The following is a 17,144-nucleotide window of genomic DNA, read 5'->3' as shown; positions in this document are numbered from 1 at the left end:
AAGAAATATGGAAGCAAAACAAATGAACACTTTGACCATGTCTGACTACACATACACTAGAAGTCTACTCTCTACTGAGAGGGAGGCATGTTTTATCAGTCTTCCTTCAAGAACTTAATATATGTCATTGGGTATTATAGTTACCTTGGGTGTGTACATATATACAAATCTATACATCTCTTACCTTCCTTTTAGGTTATAAACTTCACGAGAGCAGGTAACTTTTAACACACTGAAACTTTGTACTGGTCCTACAGCAGCACCATGGACAGGGCATCTTACCCAGTAGGTGCTTAAATATTTAAGTTTATACACATTTAACATAAATACATGTTTTTAATATATATAAATGTACATATGTATATATAATATTTAAATTAATTTAAATTAAATTAAACAATTAAAATTAATAGTTAATACAAATATTTAATAATATTTAAGGTTTGATAATAATTTAATATTAATAATACTTAATGTAATAATAACTTAATATTTGACATTAATTTTATGTTGCATATTAATTTAATTATTTTAATTTAATTTAAATATAATATTATTTTATATTATTTTAATATATAATATATAAACATATATATGTGCGTGTGTGTGTGTGTATAGATATATTTATGTGTGTGTGTGAGTGTACGTATGTGTGTATGTAACTAGCTGGTGTGGTGGATGGAATATCAGGAGTCAGGAAGACTTGCTTCAATTCTAGCCTCAGAAACGGACTAGCTGTGTGACTCTGGGCAAGTCACTTTATCCTGTTTGCTCTAGTTTCCTTATCTGTAAAATGAGCTAGGAAAGGAAAATGGCTATCCACTTCAGTATTTTTTCCAAGCCCGAAATGGAATTATGAAGAGTCAGATACAACCGAAATAGCTCTATGTCTATCTGTCTATCTAACTTTCTCTCTGTCACTCTGTTCATTCATCTCTCTCTCTCTATCCATCCATCCCTCTATTTATCCATCTATCTACATCTCTACATAATTTCCTGGGCTCTATGAGAGTAGGAACTAAATCTTATTCACCTTTGCCCTTACAATGCCCTCTACATATTAGGCATAGTCATACATGTTTAATGAATTGCAGCTTATTTGATTTCAGCCCATTTGTTCCTTATGTTAAAATTTTATCTTGTTCTGGACTCTCTGACCCTCCCTCTCCCCCTCCCCATTTTCTGCTTCTAGTCAGCAGTATAAAATAGCAATAGCAGGAGGTTAAGTTTGCAAAGAGGAACATAGATGTCATATATAAACCATCTCAAAGATCAAAGGAGCATAATTTGCAAACTGCATCATATATTAACCCAAAATCACATCTGTAGACTGTGTGCTAAACCAGGGAAAGCCTGTCAGGGCCTTTTGGTCCTATGCTATGAAAACCACAGATAAATTTCAGATATTTGCGTTAGCACTGGTTGAATACCAAATGGTGCTGATAATTTCGAGATGATTTGGACATGTTAACTTCAAAGTTATACTGACAACTTGGAGATGCTTTGGATAGAGTTGGTTTGATAAGTCTGATCCCTCACCAAAGACCTATAAAACAAGACCTCAAAACTCTTGTCCGCCAAGCATTCTTCCATGTCTGTTGGGTCCATGCTGCTAAGTGCTCTGAACTGTAATTCATGGTTACATGAGTTACACTCTCTGACTCTCCCCTCTCCCTCCTCTTCCCCACCACTGCCTCCTTCCCCTACCACCCATCCCTGTCCCCACGCCATCTTTCTTTGTAGCCGCCTCCTTTCACTGTTTGTCTCTGTCCTTTCTGTGCTGCCATGTTCCTACAGCCTCTGTGCCTCCTTAAAGAGTGATTGCAGTCTCCCTTCCCATTGCCATTGTGATCTTTCCCAGAGAAACTGCCTAAAGAATTGGGAATGCTTGGCGCATTTCATAATTCCCTAAATTAATTAGTGATTCATTCCTTTTCCCTTTTACTATTCATCTCTTCTTTCACAGTGCAGGGCTAGGAGGGAGGAAAAGGAGGAAAACCCAGCCATGTAAGAAGTCAAAGGACAGTAGTTAACATCTTCCTTGAATGACTGGATATTGGTGTCAAGAGTCCTGAATTGTATTAAACTCAATAAGTCATACTTTTAAAGAAACCTTAGGCTCCCTTTTTGGTCTTTGGTCCAAACTCCAGGTGGCTCAGTCACCAGTTGATTTCTATGCAAATGAGAGGTCAAGTTTCCTTCATGCATCATAGCACAAATGAGTCCACAGGTGGAATGGGACCCTAGCCGGCTCCTGTTCTCAGAAACCACATTTTCCCAAGGGAAGTGAAGTTGAGGGGTCTCTTTATCAAATGAGCTGGAAAAACTCTGATACATGGAGGGATCTAGATTAAGGGTGAAGAGTGGGGCCCAAGCTTGGCCCCTGCCAGGGCACTTACAATAAGTTTTTCTTCCATTTTTGAGTGTTTGTCTAATATTATAGACATAGAGGCAGCTAGGTGACATAGTGTGTAAAATGTTGGACTTGGGAGTTTGGAAGGCTTGATTTTAAATCTTGCCCTTGGACATTTACTAACCTGTGTTACCTTGGGAAAATCACTTTAATTTCTCTATACCTCAGTTTCCTCAAGTGCAGAATGAGGAGGTTGGACTTGATGGGTTCAAAGTCCCCTCTACAATCATATACCACACGGGTTAACACTTCCTTACATGGTCTAGATTAGCTTCTTTTGTGCTATGTGAATGAATTTTGTGTTCCCTATATGGTCTGAGGGTAAGAACTATGGCTTTCTTTTATTAGTGGTAAGACAGTGGTAGGCAAAAAGTGGAACTCTACTTTGATTTTAATTATTTATAGAAAGCAAAGGAGGCCACTGAGGGTGCCCCTGTCTCTGAGGCAACCTCACTATTTCCTACTCGACAACCTGACCATCAGGCTACTCAGTGAAGACAAGAATCTGAAATACCAAAACAATCCTAGTCCTGCCACTCATGGGCCCGTTTTCTCCATTTAGAAGATGAGCTCTAATGTCCTTTTCAGTTATGATATGCTATGACTGAATATAGGAAATGAGGGAAGGTGGACCCTCTTTCCTTTCACATACCATGGCTGCCATCTCTATGGTCAAAGGATCTTGAATAACTGTTCTGAGCCGATCAAATCATAGTAGAACCAAATACAATCTCCAGTGTTCAGCTTAGTTGAAAACTGGCATTTTCCTTCACTCCACCTTTAACCTTGGGATTCCAGGGCCCTATGCTAACGTGTACACTGGGATCAGTAAATGGTTATCTGTTTCATGTTTTCATCTTATGGAATTCATTACATTTGTACTTTTCTTCTTTCCTTAAAGGCTTTGCCCCTGCTCCCTCAGGGACAACCCTCTCCTCGGCTGCCCCTTTGTTCAGACCCAGGTGATCTCGATACTACTTGATTGGACAGGAGGACAAAGGTCAGCTTATGTCTAATCACACTTGTCCACCTGAGGGAATTCTCTGCTTGTTCCTTTCCCAGGGTTCTACCATTTGTTCCTGTTAGAAGCTGTAAGAACACAGGAGAGCTGGGCTGTTTGCCAAAGATGCTCCCGGCAGCGCCTCCCCTAGTCCCTCAGACCACCTTGAGGCGAGGGTGTGTGAGGCAGGACCTTAAATCCTTACTAAAGGCTCATCGGAGGACACTCTTGATGTGTTCATGAATAACCCCCAGTCATTCTCCATCTATAAATTTACCCAATCCCTCTGAGATTTTGGCCCAGTCAGGTCCTGCTTCCCAACAGAGCTTGCAAGTGGTGAATATATTTTGAGTCTTACAAATTTATGTAAAAAAGACAGCAACAACCGCATCAGACAAGAACACCGCATCGCTGGCTGTCCTGCCTTTATTAAAACCAATCTTGGTAATGGGGATGGGCTCTCTAGGGCAGGTAAGGTGGAAAGAACCCAGATTTAGGCACAGGATCTCAGTTTTCTAATCCCGGTTGTCATTCACTGTGATCTCAAGCAAGTTAAAACAACTTTTGGTATGATTATACAATTATAAAATGAGGGATTCATAGGAATAGGTTTAGAAGAGAACCAGGAGGCTACTGAACGTAACTCATTTTAAAAATTGCTGATGAGGAAAGTGAGGTACAGGGAGGTTAAGTGACACACTCAAGGTCATGGTGTGAGGGGCAGAATGTGGCCCCACACCTTCCTGACTCCACGTCCGGTGCTGTGAGGACCCTTCCGGCTCTAGGATGACACTCTTCCGCTCACCACCTGCTCTCTGGCTGGTCTTGCCTGTGAGCAGAGAATATCTCTCTTCTCTCGTGGAGGTGCAGCTGCTGCTCCCTTTGAAGCCTACTGACCACATACACACTACCCAGATGCTGATGTACACAGAAAACATTGCTTTATTGACTGCATTTGCCAACACACTGAGGAATGCGAAGGTTTTCCATAAGCTATGGGCCGTGGTCCCCATGTGTATTTAAAGCATACACGGAATTTGAACATGATGGCGACGCTGGTAGACAGCGCTATCACAAGGCAACACAAACAGCATGCATTACATGGCCACACAGAACGAGTTGGGTACATTCTATTGCTTTAAGGATTGCCTAACATGGAAAATGTACAAAAAGGAGAAATAGGTCTTTGCATTAATGAAAAATACATTTTTTTTCTACAAAGGAATCTTTCTAATACAAGAAAATAAATATTGCAACATAAGCCAAAAATAATTTAAAATTGCTCTTTTCAATATATTTTCAATATTTCTCTTTTATATTAACAAATGGCACATCACTTTCTTTGAAACAAAGAAAACAGAAGGCTCTCCTCCTGTGACATTCATATCATTTCCCATCACTGATGTGGAGCGGAATTTCTTTATGTGTTAAATGGAATAAAATTGGAGGGAATTTCCTTAAAGAACAACCAAAGGTGATATTGTTCTGGTGACAGAACACAAGCTCCTGGGGCTTCCCAGCTAAGGCCAAGGCCGATTTGCTGAGCAGGTCCTGAGGGCTCTCCCCAGAACCCTGACTCACTGGTTCCCCAGATCCAACCCTTGGTAGCAGCTCAGTTAGGACCAAATGGCTCATTCTTCCTTGTGCTAGAAGGGATGGGGGAATCCAAATCACTGCCAGAATTCCTTCTCACAGTTGCAAACTGCTTCCCTAGACACAGACAGATACCCAACCATCCATTCTGTAGAACCCTAAACAAGGCCACACTAAAAGCTTGAAGCAAACTCCATAATGGCAGGAGTGGGGTGGGAGGGGGCCTCAGAAGCTTAATTTCCACACAAAGTGAAGCGAATCTTCCCCTGGCCACTCCCATTCACCAGGTATTCACACACATGTAAAACCCACCTTTGCCATCTCTCCTCACTCTTCCCCCTTGAATCCTGGTGTGGCTTCTTAAAGGATACAAAGTCCTTTATAGTGCAAACATTAACTCTTGCAGTTCATACAGTATCTGAAAGTCAAAGCTCATTTAATAAAATAAACCATTCAAACCTTTCTTTTTTAGTTCATCCCAAAATACATTTATAGTACAAAAAAATATTTTCAAGTTTTCCTCACTTGGGAGGGATATAGAGGAGAATGTGGGGGGGGGGGAGGTACCAGCCTGAAGGTCTCTGGAGTGTTAAGATGGAGCAGTTTCCCTGGGGGGGGTGGGAGGTGGGATGGGAAAGATGGGGGGAAAGGGAAAGGAAGGACAGTAGGAGTACCAGCATCCCACCCTGGCTACTTTGAATCACTGAAGGGAAGGGCCTGTAATAAATCCATTTGAGTTTCTGGTAGGGATTCTTAAGGGCACAGGAACTACAAATTAGAGAGTGACTGGGTTTTGGGGCCTTTTGGTTAAAATTCAGGTAGAACCACTTGCCCCTTTCCCCTAGTACCCTAAATGCCATTCCTGTTTTCAGCTTAGGTATGGGAGTTCTCTTTTGGCGAAAATCCCCTTATTATAATGAAAGGAAGACCAAGAGAACACAATGTTCAGCAGAACAGCAGCCATAAGACAGTGAGAAATTGAGCCCCCTTGCTCAGGGTCAAGAAACCAGCTCTGGGCTAGAAATAGAAACAGAGGGAGATTCCAGAGGAGTTATATCCCCTTCTTCCTCGTTTATGTGTTATTCAATTCCCTAAATATTTTCTCTCATCTGATAGATAACCTTATTAAATTAAGGAAGGCAAAATAGCTCAAACTGGATTTGCAGAACAAGGCCTCATCCCAGTTGCTCTTCCTTTTCCTCCTACATGAGTTTGATTGGGGAAAGGTAGTTCCAAAATGCCCCGGGCCATTTGAAGTGAGGAAAGCACTGTCTGTGTCTCTAGTACCTTAGGAAAATCTTGCCACCGCTTTAAGGCATGGTATCAATCCGATGATTTGGCCTCTATCTCCTCCCCACCTCTCAATACTCCTCCGTCCATCAAGTTGTTGGGTGGATAATATCCGAGACTTTCAGCTCCTCTTAGGAGAGAAATGTCGCCCAAACGTTAACACCCCGTCACCCCAGCCCCCAAGCAGGGAAGCATCCTCTAGCTCCCCAGAGCACATATACAATATCATACAAGTTCTAGGACATATCCCAGTCCCTTGGAAATCCAGTCCTCCTCTGCACCCCACCTCCAACCCCTCTCCCACAAAACCCCAAGCTGCCTAGCAGCTAATTTTGGTTGTTCTTTAAGTCTGTCCCTTTTGAGTGTCCGGTATGGATCAGGCAAGAGATGAGGCTGCAGGCCAATGAAGCTGTCTACAGGGATTTGTGTGAGATGGTTTGCTAACCATAGCTGAACTGAAGTACACGGAAGCAAGGTCCATTAAAAGGCAGCAGATTGATTATTGTTTTGACTCTTTATACTAGAATACTGTACTAATGCCTACCAAGCCTGTTGAAGATAAAACTAAATCCTATTACTGTGTTTAACATTATCAGAACACACTGAACCTTCTGAATCCATTAATTCTCTCTCCTAGATTCCACAGAAGTTGGAGACTGATTTGCACACCAAAATTTGTCATTGTTGACTTTTTTTTTTTTTTTGGCTTTGAAGACCCATATGAAATTTACTGAAAGGCTACCAAATGTGCAGTCAAGTGCACACCTGGCAGCAGGTTTGTTGCAAGAGTCAGGATTTAACCATGTTTCCAATCGATCATCACTCTCCTGGTTTGTGGGTGAACCACGCAACTGGTAACCAGGACTTTTCCTCGATGGTCTCATTGTCAGTTTCTCCCCAACCTGTGAGTCTGAGAAAGTTCTGAATGGACTATGCCAAGCATCAGAAATCAAAACACCAGGGTCTGTACCATTTCAGTGGCAAAAAAAAAAAAAAAAAAAAAAAAAAAGAAAGGAAAGGAAAAAAAAAGCATCCTCTGCAGAAAGCTTGGATTCTGATGCCTTGGTTACATGCTATGAACATATTTCTAACTCCTTTGTTGCCAAATAGCTCCATTTCTTTAAAAAAAAATCCAAGTGACCAATTTCTGGGTCCAGGCTGTGCTGCTGTGTTATTGTCAAAAGATTCTTTGGCATCCACAAAATTATTCAACTGATTCATTTGACATTTGCAAGGTTCTTGTTTGAAAAGTTCTGGTTTTGCCAGTAGAAGAAGTGTCCCAGGTGTAATTCTTAAAAATAAAAACTTAAAAAAAAAAGTTTCACTGAATTTTGTTGTTGTTTTTGTTCCCTGAGCTGTCAATCACCCTGGGGTCACTCCAACCAAATACATTAGCGCAAATCAACTGTGACCTTGGAAGCCAGAACTGAAAGGATGGGGTGGGTTAAGTGCAAACACAGAAACTCGCCTGACTCATAGGTATCATCATGGGTTTTTAAAAAACTTTTAAGGCTTAGAAGGGGCATTTCTATGCATGAAAATCTTGTAGGTTTTTAGAATACTGACTTTAATGAATCAACCCTCCCCTTTCTATTTCCCCAAGGAGTTCACAGGCTTGTAGGTAGGAGTGTTTTTCCAAAAGAAACTGAAGGAAGAAACTTGTAGTCTTAGTAAGACTGAAAACTGCTAAAAGGCCAACGATCTGATTTGCTTTCCAATGTGCAGGACAGGGACTACAAGGAGGCTTTAGCTGTCACCTGTTCCAGGAAGGAGACTTTGCTTTTACAGTTAACACATTCAAGTTTTAAATGTTTATACTTTTCCTGTTTTGCAAAGTGAATGCCTTGACCTTTTCCCCTAGCCCCCTCCCTGGTCCCATTTGGCTAATGGATTCACCTGAGTAAATGTCTCTTGAAGTCAAGGGCCGGGAGCCCTGCCTGTGTTTTTTCCCCCCTCTGGTTAATTCCTATGGCCACTCAGGCACAGTGCTTCTGGGAGGAAAGGGGTGGCTGGCTGAAGGGTTGGCCCTCAGCCCTCGGATGGAAGCAGATTGAACTGGAAAAGGTGAGAGGAACAAATCGACAAGGCTTCTGTTAAAGGAGTGTTTTCCCCCACCCTTAAGTGCTTTCTTCAAATAAGCTCTTTGTGCTTTAGAAAAGTTAGTTCTATATTAGGTTTCGCTTATTCTACTTCCTTGGGTGTTGGGGGGTGTTGCCTTGTTGTGGAGAGGGGTTCAGCTATACCCCTGGAACCTGACTCCTGACCCAGCCTTAGGACTGGATACTGAACCCTGGGCAAAGCAGGAAATGAGTTTACTTGTCTTTGCCTTGAAATAATGCCCATAAGACTGTCATCCCTGCAGAAACAATGGGTACTGGCAATATCAGACCTCGTTATTGATGCCTTGGGTGACCCCAGTTGGGGCCAGAACCCCCAGTCCCTGAATGCCCATGTTTGGCATTTTGCTTCATTGGGATAAGCAAGTTAAATTATTAAAAGGGACGATTCTTGTCACCCAGGCCAGGGGAGTGGAAGTTTATGTCCTATGTCCAGCATACAGAGGAGAGAAAGACAACGGTGCTCAATTTTAAACTATATATATAAAACAAATGAAAACTCCCACCCCACCCCCGAGAATGGAACCCCTTTGTATTATGATATCAGGCAGAAATCGAAAATGGCAGTTGTAACTGGGTTTAGGCCTCTTAAGAACTGTCACAGTTGGTTATCTGGTTGAGTTAGGATGCCAAAACGCTCATTCTGACTACCTCGTCGTTTCCTGAATCCTTCTGGCTTAGCTGAACCCTGCCACTCCCTGGCTCTGAATCAGAGTCGCTCATTTCTGCATCGGAGAAGTAGCCATCGGTCTCATTGTCAAAGTGCAAGGTGACCTTTGGCCTCTCCCCTACCGGAGGTCTGTTCATTGCCTCGGGCTTTGGATTCGGCAGCTTCCTAGTCTCTTTGCCCTCCTTTGGCAATCTGAACCTCACTACTGTTTTTGGACTCCCCAATGAGCCAGGCACTTGAATCGGGGTGTTAGTCTCAAGCGGAGTTGCGTCTACAGTCTCCTTGTCATCCTTGTGTGGGGAGCTCCTCGAGCCCGCCAGGACGGTGGAGTCATGGGCTTTGGGGCTGGGAGAGTGTTGAGAAGATCCCCTTTTTGGAGTCTTCCGGACTTCCCCACTGGCTCCTTTGCGATCTGCAGGTATCCTGGTTGCCCCACGAGTGGCTTTGCCATTCCCCAAGTCGTGGTTCGGGGTATGGTCTGGTGGGGTGGTTTGCTGGCCAGAGTCCTCCGGGTGGTCTGAGAGCAGGGAACCAAGGCTGTCCCGGGGGTTCTTCTTTTTATTCACTGGCCTGGCTTTGCCCTGGGTCTTCTTGGTGGCGTCGCTGTGTTTGAAGGGAGACTTTAGGGAATGGTCCATCATGATGCTCAGGAGGGTCTCTTCATCCTGGAGCAGCTCCTCAGAGAGGAGCTCAGACGTGTTGTCCTCGTGGTGCCCGTTGTTCAGGGACCACTCGCTCATGGCCATATTCTCTGTAGTGATCTGCACCGACTGGGCCAACCAGCTGTTGAAGAAGGTTCCATCGATGGGGAAAGAGGTGGACAAACCTAGGGGAGTGGAAAGAGAAGAGGGAGGTCAGACTTGAGGGGGGATAAGTGTTGGGGAGCACAAAGTAGGCAAGACTTGTCATCTTTGATGTGATCGGACTCCCTTTATTCCCTCTAAGAAAACCTCTTTTTTTGGTGCTCAGCAACCGGAAAACTGTCAGACAAGTTAGGCTCACTCCACTGAATGAGATCACCCTCATACCAGGTGCTCCCTACCATTCCCGCTCCTATTATCCACCCCACGCTTTTCTTGCCTCCTTTTGTAGGTTTTTCTGTTTAGATTGTAAGCTCCTTGCAGGGACTGTCTTTTTATTCATTGTAACCCCCACGCTAAGTAACATGCCTGGCATATAGTATGCACTTAATAAATGTTCATTGGATTCGAATGTGAACAAATACTATTGGGATGTAAGAAATGATGAAGGAGATGGTTTCAGAGAAACCTGGGAAGGCTGGTATGAACCAGGAAAACAACTTAAACAATAACAATTAAGACAAACAACTTTGGGAATGCCAATCAATGTTAACGATCAATTATAGTTTCTGAGGACTTAGGATGTTACCTATGTCCTGACAGAGAGATAATGGACTCAGAGTACAGACTGAGACATACATATGTGTGTATACTTACATAAGTATACATATATATATATGCAAAACACATAAACATATAGGATATTATTTTTCTTTCTTAATTGGAAGGGAAGGGAAAAGGGGATTTTCTTTGATTGAAAAAATAAAATACAATAATAATAATAAAAAAGGAAATCCTTTCAAGGTTTAATTTGTGGCCTACCTCCTTCTATCCTGTCTATCCCAGACCATGTTCACACCCCCCCTCTAACACTTCTCATCTGTACCAATGAGGCAGCAACACATGGAAAGACTTGGAATTAGGAAACTTGGTTTGAATCCTGGCACCAACGTTTACTAAACTATTTAATTTTAGGTTAATCAGTAAACTCTTTTAAGCTTCAGTTTCCTTACCTGCAAAATGGCAACAATAAGAGGACTTTTTATGTTTAGAACAATAATCATACCCTCAGGAGAGGATAGATAGAGGAGTTCACCCAAATCTGACATATTGTAGTTTCTGATTTTAACTCATTGTTCTTGTCACCTAAATCCCAATCTCTGTTGTTTCTATGCTGTTCAAAGACCAGGACTATAGGAATGACTGAATCCTCTAAATTTTATATACACACATTTATACATGGGGCAGCTGGGTAGCTCAGTGGATTGAGAGCCAGGCCTAGAGATGGGAGGTCCTAGGTTCAAAACTGGCCTCAGACACTTCCCAGCTGTGTGACCCTGGGCAAGTCACTTGACCCCCATTGCCTACCCTTACCATTCTTCCACCAAGGAACCAATACACAGAAGTTAAGGGTTTAAAAAAAACCAAAACATATATATGTGTGTATATATAGATAAAATCCTGTGTCAGTATATAAATACAAATATATAAATATAATCCTGTGACAATTCCCAGGTGCCAGTCTCTAGGGACAGTTCTACCCTACTCTACCCAAGCATCTCCTATGTCTGTTGTGAGAAAAGTTCACTGTAGACATTTAAGAGTCTTAGAAAGGGGACTCATTATTATTTGGTTCTTATACTTTACTCTGCTCAGACACCTTTTATTATATCTCTGTAATATTTCTTCAGCTGGATTATAAACTCCTCATGGGCTGGGATGGAGTCTTTTACATACATGCAACTCTACATCTTCATTTTTAAGGGGGGGGGCACATTTATTTTGTGGGAAGGTTTATAACTTCTCTTCCATACTAAATCTGCCCGATATACGGATTTCTTTTCAGCCTGGGTCTTTTTTCTATTCTGGCTTACATAAGAAGGCATTTTTAACTATAGCAGAAGAATTTTGATGCTCGTTGCCTGAAAGAATTCTCACAGAATTGTACCCCTAGAACAACTCCCAAACACTCCAAGTCTTAGAGGGCACAGCTCATCTGTAAGAAATGGTTAGAAATCCTTTCTCCCACCAGCACTAAAAAGTTCTCTTTGCCTGTTATACCAGGAGGATGGACATAAGCATTCTAAGATATGCTTTATAGTGTTATAAGATGCAGCTCAGGTACCAGCTGCCACAGTCAATGCTGAGCTGACCTTGTTCCACTGTCTTGAGATTATTCCAAGAGGAAAAAAAAAAGTGAAACAATTCGAATGTGATTTCTTTTTAGCATCCTCCCAAATGCATGGTTCACTCAGAATGACAACACAGACAAGTCCTATCTCTCCAGGCAGTTAGGGGTATGGGGAGTCTGGGTTAATTAAATCGACTGACATTGTACATTCTGGAAATTCTACAAGAAAGGATATCATTTGCTTTTGTCTTTGCATTCCCAGCATCTAGCACAATACCCAGTACACAGTCAGTGCTTAATAAATTTTTGTGGATATGGATACACACACACACACACACACACACACATGCGCGCGCGCGCGCCCTTCTCTTAGAATATAATCTCTTTGAAGACAGAAGCTATTTGACTCTTGTCTTTGTATCCTCAGCACTGAGCACAGGAAGCACAGGCAAACAGTAGGTAATTAGCTGCCCCTTGTACTCTTTTGGCACCTGTACACTAGACCAGTGCCTTTTCTGTGCTTTCTCCCTCTCCCTCAAAGGACATCTTCACTAAGAATACTTAAGAGATTATCTAGTCAAACCCATTCATTTTACAGACAGAGAAACTGAGGCCTTTAGGGAAAGAGGCTTCTCCAAGGTTACAAAATCCTAGAGTTTATAAGGGACCTCTGAGGTCATCTATTTCGACCTATACTAGACTGAGAACTCCCTTCTAACTTTCCCAGCAAAAGGTCTTTGCCTAAAGACCTAGAGTGAACGAGAGCCCGCTCTCTGCTGAAATAACTCACACCCCCTTTGAATAGCACTCAGCAAGTTTTACCTTCCCTCAAAGTCTTTGCTCCTTCTACCCACTGCTACTCATTTTGTCTGCTTAGATTCCTCCTAAGACCTCTGAGAAGGCAGGGCAGCTTGGGTTTGACCCCAGGATGCTGCACGTAGAGGGCAGAACATAGAGAAAGTGGTAGAATGAGTGGGGGAATAGATCCATGCTTGAGGTGACGTCTAAGCAGAACATGCCTGATCCCTGTTCCGCATGACAGCCTTTTGGATACCTGAAGAGAGCAATCACGTCCCTCTTAAGGCATCTCTTCTCTGTGCTAAACATCTTCAGTTCTTTCAACTGAATTCCCCCCATGGCGGAGGCTTGAGATCCCTTCACCATTCAGGTCCTCTTCTCTGGGAAAGCCTCTAGTGGATCAATATCCTTAAAATGGATATTGCCAATGGAACGCAACGCTCAATGTGTGGCCCTGCTGGAGGATAATGAGACTGGTCATCACCCTCATTCTGGACATGATGTCTCTCCCAATGTGGCCTGAGATGTCACCCACTTTTCTGGCTAACATCCCAAGCTGATAACTCTTGAGTGTGCAATTCACAACCTACGCTAGTCATTAACCTTTTTCAGAAAAATCTGCCCTGGAGCCCCACAGCCCTCTATTTTGTCCAGGCAAAAATGATCTGTTGACCCCAAATCTAAGACATCACACAAACTTAATTCGGTTTCTTCTTCTTAGCATCTGGTCTAACTTTCTGGTCTAGCTAATTGAGGGAAATCTTTCTGGATCCTGATTCTACCATTCCACAGACTGGAAATGTGAAAAACATGTTATCTGTGTCTTTATCAAAGCCAGAGAGAAATGCTAAGCAGCCCAGAGCCAGGGTACTGAAATTCAAACCCAAGTCTTCTGACTCATCATACCCACTTGTTCTTTTCAACAGATCACAAGCATAAGAAATAATATGAAAATTGATTCCTCCTCCTTCATTTATAGATAGGAAAATGAAGAATAAGAGATGGTTTAGTTGAAAGGGTTTTGGAATCAGGGAGAGACCTAGGTTTGAATTCTGGCTTAATCATTTCCTAGTTCTGTAACAGTGAGTGGGCTAGTTACTAAACCCTAAATTCTCCAGGCTTCAGTTTTATAATCTACAAAATATACTATAAGCAAAAACTAAAACGTAGTAATACCTATCATCCTACCTCCTTGAGAGGGTTGTTACTTTGTAAAAGCATCAGAAAGGGGACCCGTTATTATTTCTAGTGCCTTAGCAGAGCACACTGCACACACAGTTGATTCTTATGTTTGCTTATTTAAAAACATTTCTTATGATCCAGGAAATGTCTGAGTGAATGAACTCAAAGTAATGATTCTCTAATAGTGGACTTTTAGTCCCGAGTAGGGCAGACACTCTTGGGGTTTATGGGACAGGGCTGGCACAATACCCCTCAATCACCTTGTATACTTAGAGATGATGCCTACCTCTGCCCACAAGGAAATCAGGGAGAGGGAATTTACTCCTTAATTCTTCCTTGAGTAAAGGATTTGCCAAGATGGCATGGCTGAGTTTAGCTCATTTGAAAAAGAAATGAAAATTTCTACTGTGCTGGCGGTTTCAAAATGGCATTCGTCCTCTTTCTTTAGATGGTATTGGCTGTTTCAATGACTCTGCAGGGCAGAAGTGAGGCTGTCAGAGAAACACAGGGTCTCTGGTTATACCACATAACCGATCCACACCTGCCTTGAGGGGAAGACTCTGGCCACAAGATGTTAAATAAGCACAACGTAGAGATTACCCCTTGGTACATCTGGCCAAATGGGGAATTCTGCATAAAAAGACATCTATGGATAATGGTAAAGAAAACTGGGTGGTATTACCAGTGAAGCTACTGGCTTGCTGTGTGCCTTCTGGCAAGGACCATCACCTCTCTTGGCCTCAGTTTCCCCATCTGTAAAAAGCAGTGGGTTGGCTGACTGCAAGATCTTTAAGATCTTTTCCATTTCTGCCAGCTATTCTAAATTCCCTCCCCACTTTGGCAGTCTCCATTTCCTATTACTAGTTCTCAGTTCTATGTTATATAGTCTGTAATTCTAAGATTCTAACATTTTGGGGTTTATATCCTGTGACAACAAATTTTTGTTATCTTGGGACTGCTGCTGAGGGCCCTGGCCATCTGTCTGCCTGCTGATGAGTCTGTCCCTTTTCCATCTAGCTAGATATGACTCTGCCACCTGTACCTGACTGATGAAGCCGGTGAGACACTTCCACCACCTCCCTTGAGAGTAAACCCACCTGCCCACCCCAGGCCTCGCTGCTGACCTGACCACAAAGTCCCAACAGGATGGAGCTGGGAGTGGAGGATGCTTTCCTGTTGAGCTTGGCTCTTTCCCCAGGATGCTGGGCCTCTGACTGTAGTCTGGGGAGAAGGGACCGTCTTTGCCATATCCCAGTCCTTCAGCTCAGACCTGGTTTTTCCCTCTCGAGCTCCCTGATGCCCTCTCACCAGTTTCATGGTACACACATGTTGTGACCTGAAGGTGCAAACACGGAAGATGGTGTATTGGCATTCAGAGCCAGGAAAAAATAGGCTTGGTCAAGAGATTGCTAATAGGATGAAGGGCCTACAGTTCAGGGAAGAAAGAGCTAATCCGGGGCTCTACTTTGGCACTGGTCCCTGGCCTCTGTGAAATGGGTTGGCATCTCTGGCTCTATTCCCAGGAGCTGATTCAGAATGGAGTGCCTCAGAAAAAAAGAGAAGATAGCCTCTCCCACTGCCCTTTATTGGGATGAATTCATGGGATCCCACAAGATCCAACTTTGAACTCAGGAGGACCTCCATTCAAGTCTTGACTCTTAATTCACACTAGTTCTGTGATCCTAAGAAGTCACTCAAACTCTCAGGGCTCTGGGCCATTAAAACTTTATGCTGCAAGGAGTTCCTTGGAGCAATGAAAGCGCAGGTCTAGTCCTTATCCTTCAGATCAGAGTTACAGAACCAGAATGATCCTCAGAGGTGAGGCCTCCAGTCACGCAACCAATGAATGGTGTGACCAAGCTTCAAGTTCAGGTTCTTGGGGCTACAGATTCAGTATGTTTTGTTTATTTGTTGTTAAAACCCTTACCTTCCATCTTAGAACCAATACTGTAAAGGTAAAGGTAAGGTAAGTGGTAAGGGCTAGGCAATGAGGGTTAGGTGACTTACTCAGGGTCACACAGTGTCTGTGGCCAGATCTGGACCTAGGACCTCCTCTCTCCAGACCTGGCTCTCAATTCGCTGAACAACCCAGCAGCTCCCCAGCATTCTTTTTATTGTAACTTGCCCAAAGTGGGGAAACCTGGCCTGGATTATACCTTATTAAATGCTGTCCTAGTATAAGAAATGTGAAAAAAGCAAAAAACTCAGGGAGGAGTAACTGAGGCTAATTGGTACCAACGCAGGTAAGTACCGAAATGTACCAAACTCTCCCCCCTGAGCCTTGCCATTATACTTCTATAACCATCTTACTACATAAAAGTAGCCATGAGGATTGGCCTATTGCTAAACTAGCCAGACCCTGGCTGACAAAAGGGACTCCCTGCTTGACCACTCACTGACTGACCGACCTGCCTATGCACCAGAAGCTCCTCCGTAGCCAAGGTGGGCTTAGTCAGCTGTACTTAGGCAAGAAGTACAGGGCTCTCCTTAACATCAGCACTTTAGCAAACTTCTGCTAATCCAGCTATGCAAGGCTAACGAATGGTCCTAATCACAATGTTCTGGGTATCAATAAAGTGGAGGGACAGGAACACAGTCCAGACCCCTGGCCGAAGGACTTTCCCAAGGTTTCCTTTTGCTTGGCCCCAGGGAATATGCTCAGCAACAGCAATCAGATATTAAGACAGAGTCCCAGGATATGTGGGCTCCGGGTCAGTACACCCACACCCCCGCTTGGTGGGACAGGACACTTGAATCCTTGGAAGTAAGGAGTGCTTGTTCCTTCTTGGCATCTCATCTATGATCTCCTCACAGGCCTGCTATCTCTTGGGAACAGCCAGGGGCTGGATGGATGAACAGAGTAAAGACATTCATTTCCTTTTAACCGGGTGACCTTTTGGGGTTGCTGGAACACACATGTATATGTATGGGGGAAGGAGGAGAGAGAGAAGAGAGGAGGAGGAAGAAGAGGAAAAAAGAGGAGGAAGAAGAGGAAAAAGGAGGAGGAGGAGGAGAAGGCAGGAGATAGAGAAAAGAAGGGGAGGGAGGGGAGAGAGAGAGACAGAGAGAAAAGAAGGGAGAGGGAGAAAGGGAGGGGGAGAGACAGAGAAAGGGAGGGAGAAGAAGGGAGAGAGAGGGGAGAAGAAAGGA

The 17,144-nt window shown here is 43.3% G+C and overlaps 1 protein-coding gene across 1 annotated transcript in view; it reads right to left on the bottom strand.

The window, feature by feature from the left end:
* Window positions 1-8,945: 8,945 nt before the first annotated feature.
* Window positions 8,946-17,144, bottom strand: part of JADE2 (jade family PHD finger 2) — a 189,463-nt gene continuing 181,264 nt past the window's right edge. Inside the window, exons 12-13 of the mRNA XM_044664689.1 lie at window positions 12,009-12,011; window positions 8,946-9,909 (exon numbers count right to left, since the gene is read on the bottom strand). Of these exons, the coding sequence (XP_044520624.1) occupies window positions 9,035-9,909; window positions 12,009-12,011 (878 nt within the window). The 3' untranslated portion in view covers window positions 8,946-9,034. The remainder of the gene's footprint in view (window positions 9,910-12,008; window positions 12,012-17,144) is intronic.

Source organism: Gracilinanus agilis, chromosome 2, assembly GCF_016433145.1.
Source record: "Gracilinanus agilis isolate LMUSP501 chromosome 2, AgileGrace, whole genome shotgun sequence".
In the NCBI taxonomy this organism is placed as follows: domain Eukaryota; kingdom Metazoa; phylum Chordata; class Mammalia; order Didelphimorphia; family Didelphidae; genus Gracilinanus; species Gracilinanus agilis.
This window is presented reverse-complemented; position numbering and strand designations above follow the sequence as displayed.